The sequence below is a fragment of the Phoenix dactylifera genome, chromosome 5, assembly GCF_009389715.1.
Source record: "Phoenix dactylifera cultivar Barhee BC4 chromosome 5, palm_55x_up_171113_PBpolish2nd_filt_p, whole genome shotgun sequence".
In the NCBI taxonomy this organism is placed as follows: domain Eukaryota; kingdom Viridiplantae; phylum Streptophyta; class Magnoliopsida; order Arecales; family Arecaceae; genus Phoenix; species Phoenix dactylifera.
In genome coordinates this window covers 9,049,242-9,070,537 of record NC_052396.1, presented here as the reverse complement: position 1 = coordinate 9,070,537, position 21,296 = coordinate 9,049,242, and the positions used below count along the sequence as shown (strand labels likewise).

The 21,296-nt window shown below is 35.8% G+C and overlaps 2 protein-coding genes across 5 annotated transcripts; one reads left to right on the top strand and one right to left on the bottom strand.

The window, feature by feature from the left end:
* Positions 1 to 2,726: 2,726 nt before the first annotated feature.
* On the top strand, positions 2,727 to 6,165 carry LOC120110864 ((R)-specific enoyl-CoA hydratase). Of its 3 annotated transcripts, XR_005511984.1 has the most exons (5): positions 2,728 to 3,458; positions 4,775 to 4,890; positions 4,971 to 5,086; positions 5,641 to 5,700; positions 5,863 to 6,165. XR_005511984.1 is itself a non-coding variant. In XM_039126759.1 (4 exons), exons 1-3 carry the CDS (start codon positions 3,126 to 3,128, stop codon positions 5,065 to 5,067), a joined length of 546 nt encoding a protein of 181 aa, XP_038982687.1. In that variant the 5' UTR covers positions 2,727 to 3,125; the 3' UTR covers positions 5,068 to 5,086; positions 5,372 to 5,632. The 3 variants fall into 3 exon arrangements, 2 of the variants coding, with proteins under 2 accessions (XP_038982687.1, XP_038982686.1); XM_039126759.1 differs by lacking the exons at positions 5,641 to 5,700; positions 5,863 to 6,165 and adding an exon at positions 5,372 to 5,632 and having other exon boundaries at positions 2,727 to 3,458; XM_039126758.1 differs by lacking the exon at positions 5,641 to 5,700 and having other exon boundaries at positions 2,730 to 3,458.
* A 492-nt stretch (positions 6,166 to 6,657) lies between these two features.
* Positions 6,658 to 12,007, bottom strand: LOC103705413 (ruBisCO large subunit-binding protein subunit alpha-like). 2 transcript variants are annotated; one of them, XM_039126756.1, is made up of 8 exons: positions 11,831 to 12,007; positions 11,540 to 11,711; positions 11,187 to 11,308; positions 10,366 to 10,573; positions 9,999 to 10,144; positions 9,578 to 9,884; positions 7,379 to 7,830; positions 6,658 to 7,245 (listed from the first exon to the last, which is right to left on the bottom strand). In XM_039126756.1, exons 1-8 carry the CDS (start codon positions 11,885 to 11,887, stop codon positions 6,958 to 6,960), a joined length of 1,752 nt encoding a protein of 583 aa, XP_038982684.1. In that variant the 5' UTR covers positions 11,888 to 12,007; the 3' UTR covers positions 6,658 to 6,957. The 2 variants fall into 2 exon arrangements, with proteins under 2 accessions (XP_038982684.1, XP_038982685.1); XM_039126757.1 differs by having other exon boundaries at positions 11,540 to 11,708.
* Between the last annotated feature and the right edge of the window lie 9,289 nt (positions 12,008 to 21,296).

The window sequence follows — 21,296 nt, the reverse complement described above, 5'->3', positions numbered from 1 at the left end:
ACATATAGATTCGTGTTGATAAGGATGGATCCTAGCAACAATTTGAACAAATTCGAGGTAAGCAAGCTCCACAATACCAACTACCAATGTCAAAAGTTTTGCATGAAAGCTTATCTCTAAGGGTAAGATCTTTGGGAGATTGTTTCCAACCATATCTAGAATTGGTAGCATGCATGCCAAAGCTAAGCAAAAGTGGTGGCTAAGGTGTGGCGGGGCCTTATTCATTTTAAGGAGCTTTAAGGAGCCACCAATGTAAATATGGGGATACTTTGGAAGCTATTCGCAAGGAAGAGTATAAGAAGATTTCAATTTCTAGAAAATAAGAATGCAAACACTACTCAAGTTGAACAAGTTAAAAATTTTCATAAAAAGTATGTGCCTTTGGGATGTGGCCTACAAAGAAAGGGATCTTGGTGCATGGATCTAAAGATACATGAAGTTGCCACCTTTTGGGGCATCTTTGATGTCGTGTACATGGAGTTTTTTAATCCTTTTTATAGCTCTTTCATATGATGAATATGGTGAAGTACATGAAGTTAAAATATTTGAAAATATAAAAGATTTAAAATTATATAGGAGAGTGGGGAATTTTTTTTATGATGTAGGTTGGATTAGCATGGAAGCTTTTCTTAATTAGAGGAGCAAGCTCATGCACAATTGGAAAAGTTTTATAAGAGATAGGCCACATGTACAGTGTGGAAGGTAAGTACATCTTCGTGAAGATACCATACATGCAACTAAATATTTTGTACAAGAGAATGAAGATATTCATGAACCTTTCATATCAATAGAGACAACCATAAGCATTATTGCATTTAAAAACATTGGACCCAAGTTTCAAATTGAAAAGCTACATGTTTCCACATCCCTCAAGTTTCAAATTTTTTAAGAAGCTAGAAGTGGTGCTTAGAATGGCATATGAAAAAAAAATGGTTTAAGGGAGCATGTTGGAAAGTAAACCAAATTTAACAAAGTATTGATTAGTACTAATTAATGAAGTCTAAGAGCATATCTCTTAGTAATTCTAACTGCCATCTCTTAGAGTTTATATATTTATTTAATGTCCATGTCTTATGGGTTATAGTAATGCATTTACATAAAAGGTATATGAAGGGTCATATTGTATCTATACAAATCCTTGTAATCAACCATTTGTAAGTGGAGGAAATAGGTGAGCATTAATGTATCAAATATCTCTAAATCAATCCTTTTATAATCTTGTTTAGTTAGTAAAAGTTTGATTGTTTGTTCCTCCTTCAAATTTGTTCTTCTTGCTACTTTATTTTGGTCTACTATGATCCTAGGCGTGTAGCTTAAATTGCTGGTTGAAGTGGTTGCGATTTCTATATTAAATTAACTATATCATTTTTGCCACACCATCTCCCTTCCCCTTTTCCATCCTTTGCGATCTTTATTCTGAGCTCTTTGCCCTAATTAATTTTCTCAATAGTAAACAAAATTTTTATTTATTATCTTATTAAATTTTATATTATAATCTTAGAAATTGAATAGGGCAAATTGAGTAAACAAAAAGAACATAGATCCCTTGAAAGGTTGAAGCTTAAATGATTTCATATCAAAGCAATAAAAATTCTTGATCTCACTTAATAATATAACTAGCTAAAAAATCTATTGCACCTAAAACTCTAACCATAGGTGCAAAATTTAGAATAAAATGCATCAATAGATTTTAAAAATGTTGCACTTATTAGTTAAACTTGGGTTAACCTCCAGGTCAAATATGGGCTGAGTTGGAAAACTTTTAATTTATATTCAATCTATTTTTAATCAGGATAAAAAAAATATAAATTTATATGTGATTTTCTAATTTATTTGTTTCCGCAAATATATACCCTATATACCCAATCTAGCAATCCATTTTCTCGAAAACCCCTACCACAAATATATATATATATATATATATATATATATATATATATATATATATATATATATATATATATATATATATATATATATATATCTTCATAAGTGAAGATATAATATGACCATAGATTTAGGTTTGGCATCCAGATAAAGTAAGCAAGCAACAAGAAAAAATAAACTGAAAAAAATATATAATAAATTTCTAATGATTTTTCTCTCCACTCTTCTTTTAATATTTTTCATTCTTTAAGTATTAATTGTGCAACCTTCTTAATCATTTGACTAAATTCTTGACTAGACTATAACCATTACATAATTAGCAGTGTCCTAAGGGTTTGGGGGTTTGGGGTTGAATTTTAAAGTTTTGCTCAATCGAGTTGAAAGGGCCAATAGGTACACATATACCCAACCAATATCCAACCTAATTAAAAAAAATTCCTCATCCAAACTCATTATTTATTTCGGATGGTTCACACAAGTTGATGGTCCAGATCAAACATTGTCCTCTCCTCTTTCAACTAGTGAATTGAGTTAGCACATAGCAATGGCTCCCCAAAATCCTTCAAACTTCCCCCTCCGTTCCAGACTCATGGCTGCCTCACCTTCGAATATGCTCAAAAGTCCATTTTGATGCATCAATTACCATTTCTTTTGCTGGGTTAGCTTTATTGTTAGAGATAACAATAGTCTTTCATTCATATTGACATCATGGCATATGAATCCTTAATCAATTCCTAATGCAAAAATTTAATCTAGTTAGAAAGCCCTTAAGATTGCAAAGTACCTACTCCAAATAGAGGATACTCAATAACAATGATGATCTAGATAAGAGAAAATAGGGATGACCTTAGCATCTATAATCTTTTGCGCCTGAATATATAGACCTATGGATTCCTTCCATTCTAATAGTGTCAGCCACATTAATCACCAAGGATATATGGGCTTATGGATCTCTATTCCCATGTGAATCAAAATTTGCTCTGCGGCACACAAAAATCGCGACCAAAAACTACGGTTATAGGCTGTTGCATTAGTCCTGTACAGTCAAAACTGTGTCAAACCGTGCCCGAGAGCAGCATCAGACCGAACACTCAAAACATAGCCAAGTCCGGAGTTCCAGATCTGACCCGGTTCGTTTGGGGCTCGAGTTGCGTACTGTTTGGCGTCGCCTCAGCATTTCGTCGAACGCCTTTCGTTTCTTCTGTCAATCGCCGGGCTGATTCGTTCTTTTCCCGACGATGACGATGACGATGACGATGACGATGGGAGCCGCTCTTCTCAAACGAATCCTCTGTCGCCCTGCTCCTCCGCTCGCCATCTTTTTCCGTTCTTCATTCTCGTCCTATACGACCCCAGAAGCGACTCGGCTCCTCAAAGTCGGCGATGTACTGAGGGAATCGAGGCGGTTCTCCGAGTCGGACGTGGCGCGGTACTCGGAGGTGAGCGGCGACCGCAACCCCGTCCATCTTGATGCCGATTTCGCCCGGAGAATCGCTGGTTTCGATGGCGGCAGAGTCGTCCACGGCATGCTCGTCGCATCACTCTTCCCATCCGTCATTGCCTCCCATTTTGTATATTGCTCTCTCTCTCTCTCTCTCTCTCTCTCTCTCTCTCTCTCTCTCTCTCTCTCTCTCTCTCTCTCTCTCTCTCTCTCTCTCTCTATATATATATATATATATATATATATATATATATATATATATATATATATATGGTTGAATGCGTGCTTAGGAACTGAGGTTCTTTGAGGAATTTCGTCAATCGGCTGAAAGGCGAATGAGAAAGCTGCTACCTGTGGCATGCACCGATCTCTCCTATGAACACAATCCCATTAAGTTGTATCTCTGTTCCTATCACATCATAAATAAATATCACTTCTACGTACCACAGTGAGAGTGAGGTGGCTCAGGAAATTTGACTATGCTTCTATCATTAGAGTAAGTCTTCAAAGAGATGAATAGACACCCTTTAGCTAGATTTCAGCAACTGCTATTTTTAAATTTTCTGTTTGCCTTGCAGTCCTGCCAGTGACATTGGAAGCAATGCTGGTTTGTATCAATGTAGAAGTATTTGAGACTCGCTATTTATCATTGAATGATCTCAAATGAATAATGAATGTCTGACCCCCTTTGCCTGAATTGTTGGAGGCTATGGTATGCTTTGGTTGTTTAGGAAATCTGCATGTTTTATAACAGAATTGTGTGATGTAACCTGCAACAATGGTAGAGCTTGCATTTTGCCCCCAGGACGATGTGAAAGAGGGTTTCAATATCTAAATGTTAGGTTCTTAGTGCGACATCTTACATGCTGGATCCTTAAGAAGACATCGAATTCTTGTATCGACATCACCATTTAGTTGGTTTGAGGGAGCTGCCAACAATTATGGATTTAGAAATTCAAGTGATAGCAAAGAAGTCATACTTCATCGTAACAATAATTTGTGCCATTCTTGTTATGATTGACCAAGAAGCTAAATTGTCTATCAAGACTCTCTTTTATCCATAATTTTGACAATGTGCTGGATCTCACCTTAAAGCAGTACTTACTAAAGCATGCATGCTACATGACTCACATATCAAAGCTCTCTTCTTTAGCTTCCCTTTTCAATCGTCAGCATTTAGCTTGGCCTTTGTTATTATCTTCATTACAATGATTGCCGGTAGAGTGTTTTGCAAACAACAGTGGTATCTCTACTTGTAAGCTTTCTGTGCTGGTGCAATATTTTTCTGACAAAATGACTTTATGTTGCTATAAATTTGGGTAAAAAAAGATTTTCTTCTGATATCAGTACACACCAGTATACACACATGTGCCTATTAGCTGAATTACATGACATCTCTCTCTCTCTCCACTATGTAATTTACTTTTTTTTGCCCTGAATGTGTAGCCTGGAGCAGTATACATTGCTCAGACTTTGAAGTTTAAATTGCCCGTCTATATTGAAGATGAGGTTGTTGCTGAAGTACAAGCAACACATGTGAGAGAAAACAAGAAAAGATACATGTCTGTTACACCATCTCTCACCTTTAATGGAGAGTATAGGTTTCCCTTATTTTAACATATCCGTTTGGTTCTTATGGCAGTGTTAAGTTTGCAACAAAATGCTTTGTGGATAAGAAATCTCTTGTCCTTGATGGTGAAGCCACAGCCATATTACCAACATTAGCACTGAACAAATGACAAGCATTCAATTTTACAGGTAAAATTCCCTTTTTATAATCTTTATTATTTCTTAGATCATTGCTTGGTTCATATTTCCAGCCTACAAGAATGAAAAACAAGAGTATATATATTATGTCATGGATAAAAATTTCTTGACATGCCCAATTGAAGTGAATCTAGAATAATACATTACTGCATAGTAGAGACAAGATATGCATTAGCTCTCACCTTAATACTGATATACAAGAAAACATGTATGTACATGCAGACATAGCAAGCCATGCAGGTATTCATTATTTTGAAATCTACACTGTGCATGCAGGTGGATCCTGGACAACTATTTCAGGTTTTCCTTTGATGATTCCTTCTGGGTCATCTTTGCTGCCTAATCCAGCATATAGTATAGTGTGGTTTGGGTAGCTAGGATGAGGCCATCACTATAGTTTCAGTCTTACCTTTTCCAATGATGTTTTCATTGTGCAATCCTATGTACTGCTAAGACGACAAACATATAATGAACCACATTTATATTATGTGGCAGATTTAACCCATCAAAGTATTTCTGTCTGAAGAATTTTCCTATATATACAGGCCTATCTCTGTCCAAAATTTGTGATAGTTTCACGTCATTAGTTCTCTGGTGTACATGCAGTAAGCACCCTGATCCCCCTCTTTTTAGTTAGTCTTTTGGTTTGCAGAAATTGTTTGTGGCCCAGGTGAAAATGATGAGCATGAGTCTTTTATATAGCATTGTGATGGTAAGAATAGTTTGCAAATAAGTATGACTGACGGATTTTTTTTCCGCCATGGTAGGGAAGATGAAAAACTATTGTGATGTCAGTATGTGGATGCTCGCGATGGTGCTCTAGATGGCAAGATCATGTTCAACAATATAGAACAGATTGGCGGAGTTTTTCATCAGCATCTGATGAGGCAGCAGGTCTTCACAAGAGGCAGTCTGGAATCAATTGATTGGGCAACCAGCCAGGATTGGGTCATCTTTTATCTTTATGCTTTTTCTAATTAACCACCAGTCTTTACCAGTTACGCAATATAAACATTGTAGCATAATTCATGTTCATTTGTTTTATTGATTTGTTTCTCTGCATTATATTATTTTGTGTTCCATTATAACTTCGTGCTTTGCTTCATTTGACCAGCCAAATTTTTAGAACGAAACCATCCACAATGTTTTGTTATGGAAATGAAAACCCATCATAAATTAAAAACACTGTCCTGAATCTTTTCTTCTACACAATCCATGATTATGATTGTTGTTCTGCAATACAGCCGCTAGCCTGCTAAAGAAAAGGACTCCACAACAGAAAAAATAAGAAACTAGGCAAAGTGGGAAGCTGTTTGGGAGACGCCGTAAGGTTGACGGCCTAATCCACTGGAGTTCGGTCATCATGTGTGTGGCATATGAGCCTGTAAAAACAGAGCTTATTGCTGTTGATTTGATGATTGATGATCCCTATAGGATAGGACGCAGTCAGCGAGAATATATTATTGGAGACAGATTGATTGGCTAAACAGCGGTAGCCACAAAAATTTTGATGCCCAAAATAATGCATAATCGAAGTGATGAAAATTAGATGAGACAGCACCTGAATAGGAACATTTCACAATAAGTTATGGGTAAGTCTTGAAGTAACGGCAACAAAACCTCAAAACTTCATGAATAACATATAACACTTGAAAGATAGCAGCAGCCAATCCTGCATTTCATGCAAAACTTACACAAAATATAAGAGTCAAGGAAAAGATAATCCCGATGAAGGGATAATACTACAAATAATCAATGCTGCTAAAACACAGTCCCTTCTCAAATTGCACTCTGCGCTTGTATCTGTGATTTCTGAATCATTCATCTAACCTAATTCTTGGAGACCAAATAGGGTAGAGTGCTTAGATGGTAAGACCCTCAGGTTGTGCAGCCACCGGTGCCTTTGGTTTGGGCTTCTCCACAACAATAGCCTGTGTTGTTAGGACCATTCCAGCAACTGATGAAGCATTCTGCAATGCACATCGAGCAACTTTTGCAGGGTCGATGACACCAGCTTCTAACAGATTCTCATACTTGTCAATCATCGCATTGTAACCAACCTCCCACTCACTGTCCTTAATCTTCTCCACCACCACTTCTCCCTCCACACCCGCATTATGTGCTATCAAGGCAGCAGGTGCCACCAGTGCCTGTCCGGTCACGAAATAATAAGATCCAATGAATCAAGGATTATTAGCTAAGGGGAGTTTAAAAGGCCTGAAGTTTTAGCTGAAACGAATTCCTTATGAAACAACTTTAGATACAACTATTGTTAAGACTTACTTTTTGCACAATGTCAGCACCAAGGCGCTCATCTGCATCTTCAAGCTTATCCTTTATGGCAGGAACACAGGTAGAGAGATGAACATAGGCAGCACCACCTCCAGGAACAATTCCTTCCTCTATAGCTGCGAAAGTAGCATTCTTGGCATCCTCAATTCTGAGGTTGCGGTCTTCAAGCTCTGTCTCTGTTGCAGCACCGACCTTGACAACTGCCACACCACCAGAGAGTTTTGCAATCCTCTCCGCTAGCTTCTCAGAATCGTAAATAGAGTCTGTCTCTGCAAGCTCCTTCTTTATCTGGGCAATTCTCGCCTGTATCTCATCCTTGGTTGCTGCATCTGCAATAATGGTGGTAGAGTTTTGAGAGATGGTAACCTTCCTTGCAGTGCCAAGCTGCTCCACAGATGCATTTTCTACCAATAATCCAAGATCTTTGGCTTGAAACTCAGCTCCTGAATAGACAGTTGATGAAAAGAATAGTCAGGGAATTGAGAAGAAAGACAGCAGATTAATGGATACAAATAGCTACAATATGAACACAATAATTGCAAATCAGGGTTTAATTGAAGCATGAGGTCTCCCAGTTGAAGGTTTTACTGGATATAAGTTGAAACATGGTTATCACTTCAAAAATCATAGTAAAGTAGTATCTTCTTGAAGCATGATGCACCATAGTTTACAGCTTATGCCTACAAAACAAAAAAAATATCATCAACCATACTTGGACATGCGAAACATCCAGAAGATTCTGACACATGAACCTTTTAAAAATTAGACAGAAAACACCTGTATCTTATACACCTATGTCAAATAATGTAATGATCTATGTATATTAATGTGCTTGACCTATTGTTCCTTTATGTCAGAAAATCAATAAAATGTTTGTTTTTGGCCGTTACGTATTACTTGATAACTTTCACATGGATGTAGACATATAATAATGATCACATCAAATCTGATGCCATTTATAAAGTGTCAAGGAGTGTCGTTAAGTGTGGTAGTGTCCAACACACCAAAGAGCACAAAATTTGGTGTCTCTAGGTAACACTGCAACTATAAATATGCGATGGATTGTACACTCTAATAGAACAGAAATACAGTCAGGTGAATCCTTCCCCTTCACAATTATCACATAATAAAGAATTTTTATAACTACGAGCTCTAGTTCTCTCAACAATAATATAAAAGAACAGAAACTCAAAAGTGAATGATATGAAGAAAAATTCTGTTCTCAACAGTTTTCAGGAAATAGTTGAACAGGAAAATATAGAAATAGATAGAGTACAGATCTGGCATGACTCTGGACAATTATTACATGAATTTTCTATTCTTATTTGTTGTCTCTCTGCAGGCAACAGGGAAAAGAGGTCAACAACTATGTGGAGATAGGAACTCCAAATACCAGTAGGGACTTCACTTCTGAAAAAAGAAAGAAAGAATTGACCCCTCCACCAAAAATATAGAAATTGAATTGGCTCCCTGCAGCTAAGTTCTTGACTTTGTGAACTTGAAGAATAAAGTAAAACTGCCATTCTTAACAAGCTTAGCTCAAACATCAGGCTAAGTTACATGAAAGTATGCATCAATAACAACAATTAACCAATTTCATCACCTGCATCTATTATCCTTGCAAAAATGATGTGAAGAAGATTTTCCGTCAAATACAAATCCAAAATAATTTAATACTCAACTGTCGAGTTTACTTATTTTGAAACAATTAGAACAAATTACTTAACCTAATAGTGAGTTCACAGCCTCAAGAAAATGATTTGCAGAAGTCTCAGCATGCATCCACTTGAGCTGCGTAGCTAAATGACTGAAGAGAACCCTTTTGAAGTAAATATTCACAAAATGATTTGAAATTTCACGAGTCTTATAATCTAATAATAAACCAAATACCTGAGAGAGAACAAATTCAAAAAATAAGGATAAGATGCTAAAAATGCTTCAATGAGAACTGGTATACTATCAAAAAAGGATATACTAGATAAGTAAAACCACCAGTAGTAATCAGATGATACCAATTAAAACAGAGAGATGATGATCTTCGTATACATGTGCAGTGCTACCAAATTCAGTCAGAATATATATTTAAATCTGAAGGAGGATTGAGGTATAAAACTATTTCGTTTGTAATTGTCAAGGAGAAGAAATAAGCAAATCTTAAATCAATTAAGAAACAGAACCTCTAAACGTTACCTGTCACAATGGCAATATCTTGAAGAAGAGCCTTCCGCCTCTCACCAAAACTAGGAGCCTTGATTGCAGCAACATTAAGTATACCCCGCAGCTTATTCACAACAAGAGTTGCCAAAGCCTCACCAGTTACATCCTCAGCAATGATGAGAAGCGGAGCTCTCAGTTGTGTGGTTTTCTCCAACAAAGGGATTATTTCTTTAATTGTTGAAATCTTCTGGTCAGTTACTAGAACTTTGGCATTCTCAAATTCAACTAGTAACTTCTCAGGATTTGTGACAAATTGTGGGGAGACATAACCTCGGTCAATCTGCAATGATGGTTTCAGAAAACAAACATAAATAGAGTTACATAATGCACCTATTTCAAAATATAAAGGAGACAACAGCTGGGGTAGTTTGAGGTCTTGGAAAATGCAACAAACCTCCATTCCTTCTTCAACATCAATAGTAGTCTCAAAGGATGATGAAGACTCGATAGAAAGAACACCATCGGGGCCGACCTTATCAATAGCATCAGCAATCATGCTTCCCACAAACTCATCATTACCAGATGAGATAGAAGCAATAGCTACAACACCAAATAAAAGGATTTTAATAGAAATTTCTATTTACAAGGAATAAATTACTAATATCATCAATTTTTGCACTATTCAGTTTCTTTTCTAACTATACAAGTGACCACTTTTTAAAGTGTGGCGCAACTGCTGACCTAAAAAAGATGCTGATTATCCCAATCCAAATATAATGACAGTTATTAAAGAAACAATAGACACATCAAGTTTATGATACCTTTTACATCTCCATGTCCCTTAACAGGGCGAGCTCTCTTCTCAAGCTCTTCCACCAGCCCCTGTACAGTCTTGTCGATTCCCTTCTTGATGGACACAGGATTTCCACCAGACGTAACACTCAGCAGACCCAAGTTAATGATTTCTTGTGCAAGAACTGATGCGGTCGTAGTACCATCACCAGCAGAGTCATTTGTCTTGCTAGCAACCTTCAATCCACAATAAAAAAAACATGCTCCATCACTAATCCAATTTCCTGTTTACTACAAGCATAACAGCACAAAAGCATGAACAAATTTCTGACAAGAAGCAATCACAACCATAGGATCTAACAGACTGGATGCTGGCCATTCCTTGCTTTTGAATCTTATTATTAAGTTAAACTTGATTATACAAATACTCTCCCACTTTTATTGGCCCCACAATTGCTCTCCCTTGGTAAGGATTCTTTCTCTCCCTCACGCATTAAATCAACTTAAGCATCTTTTACAATTTTGGTTTACATAGGTTCAAACACCTCACAAGTAACACTTTAGATCTCTTCATGCCTTTGGCAAAGTAGGAAAGTATCACTTTTTTAATCTTTTACTACTTATTGCTCTGTTCATTTGTATGATTAATTACATCTGAGAAACCATAACTTTAATGTAATTTTCCCTCCAAAACATGAATTTGTTTGTGCACACTTGCTCTAGCTAAAAAAAGGATTAAATTGCATTAACGTCTACCATCATAATATGTGAACAACCCATGGAACAAAAAAAATATATAAAAAGCTAAAGTGGAGGCAATTAAATGAATGCTATAAAACTATCTGTCTACCTCACGAATCAACGCTGCACCAGCATTCTCCATAGGATCTGCGAGCTCAATAGCCCGAGCGATGGTGACCCCATCATTAACCACTCTGGGGTTCCCAAACTCATCCAACACGACATTCCTCCCTTCAAATCAGAATCAAACCGACACATTAGTGCAGCTACAACCTAAAAATTCCACCAATGTTCAAAAACATACAGCAACTCAATGGCCAGCAAAAAAGTTAAAATTTTTTAGGGATTTGCGACATTAAAGCACTCAGTTCAGATTTCAGACAGAAGACGTACCAACAACTACAAAATACACAAAAAGAAAAAACAACCAACAAAGAAAGGAACGGGAGGAAACAAGAATACCTCTAGGGCCGAGGGTGACTCCGACAGCATTAGCGAGCTTCTCCACGCCGGCTTGGAGAGAGCTTCTGGAGTTCTGGTCGAAGGCGATGTCTTTGGCCACCGCCCGCACGACGAGCTGCCGTTTGCCGCTGGGCCTCTGCCCCGGGCTTGCTCTCCTCCACAGGCTCTCCTGCTTCACCACAGAGACCGCAAATATCAGGAGCAAGGTATTCGACAATAAGCCCCAACCGCAACAAGAACATCGTTCTCATAGATCTTATAACAGAATTCACAGAGAAAAGAGAGAGAGACCTGGCGATGGGAGGAGCGGAGGAAGGAGGCGGTGGAGATTGCGTTGGCTGAAGCCATTTCACCAAGTAATTGAAAGCTTTTTCTCTATAGACGGAGAGGGGAGAGGAGGGATAATAGAGGAGATGGGTGGGGAAGGAAACCTTGAGGATAAGGTGACTGGAAGAATGGCATTTCCCCCGGTTTAGGAGGACTTTGTAATGTGCTCCCATAGGACTTCCAGAAGATTCGGAGTGCCCTCGTTTTTATTTTTCGGGCACACTAGGCAGGGTCTTCAGTGTAAAGCTGATGAAATATCGGGCTCCAATCGAAGCTAAATATCCGGCTACAATAGAAGCTAGGCCAATATATATGCCCAGTCCCATGGTAGGGTTGGCTTGGACATAGGCTCGGGCCGAGCCCAAGCCTACCAGACCGGGCTGACTTTGGATCGGGCTTCCAGTTAGGCCCAAAAAAGTTCAGATTGGATTTGAGTTTAAATGTAGAGTCTATTTATTTTTGTGGCGGGCTCGGATATGCCATTAGTCTGGCCCGAGCCTGAGCTTGAACAAGACCCGAAATGGAGCCCAAATTCATGTCTGAATCAATTTGTTTTTATATATTGCTATTTAGAGAGAATAATGAGAAAGTAAATAATAAATTAAAATAGATTTAATTGGAAATAATATATCATGTATCATTTATTTGTACTATAGGAACGAGCTTAATTTTTAACTAGCTCATTACTTATGAAGCAATATTATTAAAAATATTAAACATTGGTTGGGTTCATGCCAGATCTATTTTTGGCCCAAACGGATAATTTGGGCCAGCCCAATAAAGTTCAAGCCGGGCTCACGCTTGGATTATTCAAAAATTTCTAGCCTAAGCCCGGCCTAAAGCCTGAAAAAAGTCCAAACTGAATTTGGATAGAGGCATGGCCCGACCCAGCCTACTTTCAGCCCTACATATGGGCTAGGTTCAATCTAATTATATGATACAAAGTAGCATCTAAAAAGTTCATTTTAGACAAGTAATAAAATTTAATTCCCTCAACCAGTTGCAATATTGAAATAATTGGTATATTTAAGGCTTAAATGTACTAATTATTAGTTAATATAATTAACATATAATATGTATAATCTTAGATCGGGCTGGGTTCATTTTTTTAGATTTTTCCAGGCCTAACCCTTTTTTTTGATCGGGCCAACTCTTTTTGGTCCAGGCCATCCCATGGGCCAAATTTTAATGCCTAAACCTATTGAATTTTTGGCTGGACTAGGGCGGGCCACCTGACCCGTGATAAGCTCTATTTGGGTGCATCCCTTGGCAAGCTCTTTAGCACGAATTTATGATTTAGCCTTGAAGGTTGGCGGGGCTACTTCAAAGAGCTTTTTTTTTTTTTTTAATGTTTCTTTACTTTATGTTTTCTCATTATCTCCATTGTTGATTTTATCAAAAATATATAGATTTTAATGGGTTAAGTTGTAAGTAAATTTTTTTTTGAGATTTTGAATTTCATTTATAGTTTATTAAGTATAAAAACTTATGATAAAAATGTTGAGAAAGCTTATATTGTTAGTATATTACTTTAAAATCTTGTAATGTTCAAGCCCCATATTGCATAGGAGAATAAGCAACGTAATAATCATGAAAAATTATATCTACTTTTATGTATGAAAAAGATACTCAACAAGTGAATTACGTTATGTAAAGATACAAGATAGTTAGCATGTACATTCTATTGGCCATCTAATGACATATTTGTGATACATCCAAATTGGTTGATTGCTTTTGCTTTCTTTTGAAGAATTGACCTTCTATAAATTGGATTAAAGAAAACACCTCTAAAATTTCATGTAGTGTATTGTATTAGTTCTTGGTTGGGGTAAGCTGAAATTTTGAGTAGTCCCATATCAATTTTACTGCGAACTTCTATCTTACTATTTCATAACTATGCTTCATTATGATAATTTGTTAGCTTTTTCTTAAAATCTGAGATTTAGCATGCTATTATTTTTCCAATCATTTGATATATTGTAGGGATTTGTTGGAAATGGATCTTTATTGCAAAAGGTAGTTGTTGGTTCACATCCTAGGCAGGAAGTTGGCTTGGTGTTTATTTTAGAAGAAGAAAATAAATTTTATAACTCAAATTCTAGGAGATCTAATTCTAATGTTCGTAAGAGTCACTCTAACAGCAAAGGATGAAAGCATGCAGAGTAGAATATTTTTCTAGAATAAGGAAGGTACTTTATGGTATTCAACCCGCATAATAACTAAGAAAACGCGAGTTATTGAGAGATCTAATTGCATGGCTTGGGGTGAATTCAAAATTGACCATAAGAATGAATCAGTTGTGCGTAAAGTTATTAGTGACCATAACCATCCTTTGATAAGTTTTGACAAGGTATACATGTTAATTAGGTGGCGTAGCAAAACACTATTAATTCACATAATGGTTATTGATCAAATGAAAAAGCTGGATTTCACAAGCTTGCAATTTTTTGCCAAAAGATTACAAGGGACCAAAAATATAGGGTCCGCAAAAATAGATTACTCTAATTATTTATGTATTAAGAGATTGTGATAACTTAAGATTAGATATGCACAAGTTCTCATAAATCATTTGAAGAGTAGACAATCAAATAATCTTTCATTTTATTATGCCATACAAATTGATGGAGCAAGACAAGTTACCAATTTCTTTTGGGTAAATGGTAAATTGATTATGGATAGCATATTTTGAGGATGTGGTTTTATTGGTACTACATTTCAGATGAATCAATATGAAATACCTTTTGCAATACTACTTGATATTAATCATCACGAGCAAATAGTCATGTCCGGGGCAACTTTGTTAAACCATTAATTCATTTGTTTAGTTATTTAGAATCTTTTTTATTGCAATATCTGGGAAATAACTTAAAACAATCTTCATGGATCAATGTGCTTGGCAATTAAAATAGTCTTTCTCAATGCATGCCCTCATCTTTGTCTATGGCATATATTTCAAAATACTACAAAAAAATCTTTCTCATCTATATTTTAGCTAACTTGAATTTCAAATTGAGTTCAAAGATTGCATATATGGATGCCATGGAGTGTTTAAGTTACAAAGAGGAAGTGTAATTAAAAAATATAAACTTATAGAAAATAGAGTTCACACACTAAAATATTTCATAGAGATATAAATTTTAGATAAATGTAGAAAAGAGTGGAGAAGAGAACACTCGAGAAAAAGATAAAAGGCCATGTCGAAAAGGTTTAGGTTGTATTTTTAGCACAAAAGGATGATCGATTTTCTTTCACGATGTTGGTTATGGGATCGCTCCTTGCACCGATCTCAAAGCACTATAAACTCTTTCATTATGCACTGGACAGGTCTCAAAGTGACCATTATGCCATTCAATGGTGTATTCACGCAATGGAGATTCCTTTTTTTTGCGCAAAAGATGGTCATGTCGAGATGGGCATTGTCACTCATTGGAAGGCAGTGGACTTGAGCGCTGTGAGACTATTAGAAGATAGTGGGCGTCCACACTCATTGGAGGGAAGAACATTATGAGACAATTAAGTGACTCCACCACGCCGGGCGCAACCCAACCTCGCCATCATCGTTACTCTCACCTTCCGCATCGAACAGAACCAGTCATTGGCTGGTATGAACTCCAGCAGACCTTGCGAGCAATTAATACACCAATCATAGAGTTGGACATGTTATAGTTTAACCAAATTATGGCCCATTAAAGGAGCCATAAATTGACCATATTAGCTCCTTAAGGATACTTGTAATTGAGATCCCACTGGAGAGAATATCTAAAAAGAGTCAGCTCCAAGTAAAAGTCAGATGATTATCTCAATAATTAAAAACATATCTAGGCTACTACTTTAAATCTTTTGTTGGAATAAAATATACATAGAAATTGCTATCTTGCTTTGACAAAATAAAATGAATTAAAAACTTATTATCTACTAAACTTTGAAAATTAATTGGTTGAAAGCTTGCCTAGATTGAGGTATGTGAGAGCACTACTCTAGAAAACATGATTCACCCCCTACATGTTGATCTATGGTAATCTCGTCCTTGAGATAAAATAACTCAGCTTAGCCTGATTCTTATTTAATGAGCACGATTGCTGGAAGGTTTGATCCGAATGATTTCCTTCAGTTGTCCAGAAAAGAAAGGAAGAAAATAGAGAAACAAAGTCTCTATTTGTAGTGGAAGAATGAGAGAAGAGTCTTTGTTGTGGAAGTAGAGTATCAAAAAACAGTAGTGTGTATATCAGATTGTAATCAGATATCCTAAGGTAGATGGATCCCATGCCCATTTAAAGACTCTGTTTGGGTGACCAAGGAAGCACTATGGTTCTGTTCAAAATAGTTTTTCTGCATCTTCAAAACTGTTGGAGCAATATTGCCTAGAAATTTTTATATTGTTTATATAATATTACAACAGTGTTATAAAAGAATAATTTACTAAAATAAATTCAGAAGATTGAAAGTCGTTGGTTGGATCAAGACATATGATGTACACTATCCTAAGAATGTGATTAAGCCCCTATGTGCGGGTCTACGACAATATCATCCCTAAAGTATAATAATCCGGCTCAGCCTAATCTTCCTCTAACGAGTACAATCCGCGGAAGATTTGACTCGAATGACTTCCTTCAGTTGCTCAAAAAAAAGAAGAAGAAAGTGGAAACTTGAAAAAAGAGTACTTCAGAAAAGCAGCGACTTGGTCTCGAAAATAGTGCACTGTGAGAGACGGAGTATCAGAGAAAGAGGGAGTGGATGTGATATGTTCGATGTATCCCAAAGGAATCTATTTATAAACTCTATCTAAGTGACCAAGAAAATGCGATGGTTTCAAAGATACGTGATGTTTTAGAAACACCTTATCACTTTGGAAATCAAGATTCTTTTCAAAAGAGTCATAACTCTTTGGAAGGAGGCCTCAGATAAAAAGGTACTTTGAATCACTCAAACCAACTAAGATTTAAGGGATAAGGTTGGTTTATGTGTTTTGAAAAAAGTTAAATCTTTCTCAAATTAAAACTCCAACAATTCCTCACAAAAAAATTTCTTAAAAAAATATAAAGAAGAATGTCTGAGCAACTTATATTGTGCATAGGCGAAGTGTCCTATGGACTTGAACCTCACTTAATGTTGATTGTATCCATGTGAAGAAATCATTGTGGATTAGATCTTGAACTAAATCCTTTGACTTAGATTTCAACTTATTATACATATTGTACGAATTAATTGGATCTTTATATGGTCAGCGCCATTTAAAGGCCTTTGCATTTAGTATCTTGATTTTTCTTGAAAATTTTGTTAGGATTAGCCCAAATCCTTTGACTTAGATTTCAACTTATTATACATACTGTACGAATGAATTGGGTTTTTATATGGTCAGCACCATTTAAAGGCCTTTGCATTTAGTATCTTGATTTTTCATGAAAATTTTGATAGGATTAGCCCAAACCCCTGGTTGCGGCCTATACGACATTCTCACATCGGTAAATCCTCCAAAGATATTTGTGGACTAATATCCTGTAGATTTTCTTCTATCTTAGGCTCATTAAGAGTATAACTCAACTTTTCTAATTTATTTTGCCAAGGATATTTGTGGACTAATATCCTGTAGATTTATTTTAATTTACTTTTCTAATTTATTTTGCCAAGAATATTTGTGGACTAATATCCTGTAGATTTTCTTCTATCTTAAACTCATTAAGAGTGTAACTCAACTTTTCTAACTTATTTTGCCACTCATCATAGAGATAGGAGAAGACATTTCGAGAATTGTTCTGACACAATCACTCAATCAGTTTCATTTCTATCACATTGAATCTCTTTTATGGGATCTTCAATCACGGATGTTGGGTATCTAGTGTCAGTGGCTAAGTAATGGGCTTAAGCCGCATCCTCTTCAATGTTTCTGCGACTCCACTGCTAAATAAATTCTTAGTTAATTGATCTGCCAAGTTTTTCTCAACTTTGACAAATTTTAAGAAAATGATATTACTTTATTTTGATTTGTCAGTTCTATCATGTCTTTATTATCATAATATATTGATATGTTTGGAATTAACTTTGGTACTAAAGGTAGCTCTAAAATAAGATTTTTAATCTACTCTACCTCAATTTAGGTGGTATTTAGAGCAATCAACTCGGCCTCTATGGTGCTCTGAGATATAAAAGTTTGCTTGGAAGATCTTCAAGCTATGGCAACATCGTCGAGAAGGAAAAGAAATCTATTAGTTGATTTTAGATCCAGAGAATTAGTAATCCTATTTGTATTCTTTAACTCTCAACCACCTTAGGGTATACCAATATACAAGAGAGATAGATCAAGAATTTCCTTAAGATATCAAAATACTCTTTCAATAGTTGACCAATGAGATTATTTGAATTTTGTGTATATCTACTTAGTCTACCTACCAAAAATTGTCTAGTATTAGGGGACTCAATAGTAGAGATCAAATCTAAGATGGTAAGCCAATATTTTACTTGGCTTTGCTATCTTCTAAAGAAGAAACCATTAAATTTCTTGGGTTTAATTGCGCTATGATTATCAGAAAAAGCCATCTATGAAATTTTGGTTGTTTAATTGGTTCTGCAAACATAAATTTCAAGGAGTTACCTTTTATGTTAAATACTTAATTAATGGCTTTCAATAATACAATGCTAGGTATTGAAATAAATGCAATAAAGAGCAATAACAACAAAAAATTCAAATAATTACACTAAGAAATATGATAAGTAAAGTAACTTTGTGATTTTTGCATATTTTTCTAAGCAACAACAATGCGTATTTTGAAAACAACTAATAATATGCACAGTTATTAAAGCTGCAATAATTTTTGCATAGATTTTGAAGATGCAGAAAAATGTTTCCGCAGATTTTAAAGGTGCAGAAAATTTCTGCATAGAATTTAAAGCTCGTAGAAAATCAGTTTGCACAGCATTTAAAGCAACAGAAGAATTTTGCATTAATTTTAAAGTTGTAGTAACTTTATGCACAGAATTTTAAATCTATAGAAAATTTCTGCACAGATATTAAAGTTGCTGAGAAATTTTGCAAAAATTTTAAATCTGTAAAAATTTCTATATAGTTTTTAAAGTTGCAGAAAACTCTGTTTGCACTATTTTCAAAGCAATATTAATTTCTTAAAAAAATAATTTTTGTAAAGAAAAAACCTCTAAATAACACAGATAAAAATTTTCTGTTTTTATGCAATAAAAGTAAATTTTATGTAAAACGCAATTTTTAGTTTTATCATGATTATATTCTTAAACTATTGCTATTTTTATTATTTTAGAATAGTATTAGAAAAGAATAATCTACTAAAAAAATTTTAAGATTGAAAAAACTTTACCTGGATCAAGGTGTGTGGTGTACAATATTCTAAGAATGTGATTTATCTTCTATGTGTGGGTCTATGACGATGTCATCCCTAAGGAACAACAATCTGGTTCAGCTCGATTCTTCTCTAACGAGCATGATTACTGGGAGGCTTAACCCGAATTATTTCTTTTAGTTGCCTAGGAAGAAGGAAGTAGAAATTTGGAAAAGGAGCACTATAGAAAAGCAAATTTCGGTCTCGAAAGCAATGCGCTGTGAGAGACAGAGTATCAGAGGAAGATGGAGTGGATATATCCTAGAAGAGTTTATTTATAGACTCGATTCGGATGAAAGAGGAAATGCAGTGATTCCAAAAATATGTCATATTTTGAAAACATCACGTCTCTTTGGAAACTAATGTTTTCTTGTGAAGAGTCCTGACTCTTTGGAAAGTCATTCAGAAAGAGGAGTTTGACAAAAACAATATTTTAAAGCAATTAAACCAACTAAAATTTAGGGAACAATGTTGGTTTAGTTTTTCAAAAAAAATTAATCTTTTTCCAATTAAAACTCCAACAGCTTTCTAACTTCATATTCAAATATGTTGGACGCTAAGACCTGCAACATCAAAGAAAATCCAATCCCTGATTAAGACTATAAAGGAGGATGAATTTTTAGTGAAGTTCTATGAAGTATTTAGATATGCTTTAATATATGATAAAGGATACAGCTATAGACAAATACATGGAAAGTGTCATTTTTGTTCACCTTATGCTCCAAAAGACAAAAGAATAGAATTCCATCAGAGATCTATACTCCAAATCTATATAGAGTCACCTAATATAGCATTGTTTGGAGCAACATGTTTGGCATAAAATTTTCATTGAAACAAATAACAAACAATTATGCAGCATCAAGGAACAAGCAAGTATTTTGTTAGTTAGAGCAAGATTATGCAATATAATTCTTGTATCAATTCGAGCCGGTGGATTTTTCACTATCTTGGATCTTCACCATGCCCGTAACTTGCACCGCCAACTATCTCATTACTTTCTCCACCAGCCTTGCAGTGCATGGCTTTCCCCACCAGCCTTATATTGCATGGCTTTCTCCACCAGCTCACCACCATGATCATGGGCTCCTCCAGCCCTGTAGTCATCTACAGAACCTTCTTACCTTTTTCACCGAGTATCCGACGAAGCCATTTATCCATAAGTGATCTGCTGATGCTATCATATATGTGCATTGTGCTGCCATGTTCTAGTAGATGGTGTTAAGCAAGCCATTCCTTCGAATTCTAGTCTCAAGAGGGAGGGAGGGAGGGGATAATCCCAGGCTTGTAGGTTGAACCAGTCGAGGATAGCTCGAGAGGGAGGGATAGACTACGATCAAGGCAAGAGGTCTTGAAAAGATGATATAAGGAGATTTGGTGATCATGATGCCACCAGTTTCGAGATAAAAATATAAAAGAGTTTACAACCAAAATATTTCATTGGTTTTCACCATAAATAAATGGGACATTTATTCTAGACCATAAAAATTGAAGATGTTGTTCAATTTAATGAATTACTATGTCTAAATTTATATATATAATATAGAGTTAATGAATTAATAAGAGGAGAAGATCCTGTTGGGGAGAAGTAAACACTTAGTATGAAGGGATTGCAAGATGGGTGAAATGTCCATCATGCTTCATCACATCATATAACTTTTTAATGCTCCATATAGCAGGAGAGAGAGAGAGAGAGAGAGAGAGAGAGAGAGAGAGAGAGAGAGAGAGGGAGGGAGGGAGGGGGGGGGGGGGGGGGTGTGAAGGGATGTTTTAGTCATTTACAGGTACAAATAAAGTGACCAAAGCCTCCTGCTAATTGCTTTTCAAGAGTACTATAAAGATGCATAGAGGGATGTGATTCAGCACTATCACATGCATCAACATGCTATATTCTAACCTCTGCTGTTACACATCATGCGATGGCTAATGCTTAACTATCCTCAATGAAAAGGAATGAAACACTTCTGATAAAATGATTCATTAAACTAGTTAAAAGAGACTTAAATGGACCATAAGAATCAATCCACCAGTATCATCACAATTAATTTCATGGATGTGCAACTAATTTCCTGAAAATACTCTTTTTT

Bases quoted from the DNA above. Each gene is read 5' to 3' on its own strand.
- LOC103705413 (XM_039126756.1), bottom strand. From the start codon at position 11,887: ATGGCTTCAGCCAACGCAATCTCCACCGCCTCCTTCCTCCGCTCCTCC. The intron at 11,712-11,830 runs GTCTCTCTCTCT...TCTGTGGTGAAG, and splicing joins TCCGCTCCTCCCATCGCCAG to CAGGAGAGCCTGTGGAGGAG. The intron at 10,145-10,365 runs GTATCATAAACT...TTGGTGTTGTAG, and splicing joins GGGACATGGAGATGTAAAAG to CTATTGCTTCTATCTCATCT.
- LOC120110864 (XM_039126758.1), top strand. From the start codon at position 3,126: ATGACGATGACGATGACGATGACGATGGGAGCCGCTCTTCTCAAACGA. The intron at 3,459-4,774 runs GTATATTGCTCT...CTGAATGTGTAG, and splicing joins CCGTCATTGCCTCCCATTTT to CCTGGAGCAGTATACATTGC. The intron at 4,891-4,970 runs GTCTGTTACACC...TTCTTATGGCAG, and splicing joins GAAAACAAGAAAAGATACAT to TGTTAAGTTTGCAACAAAAT.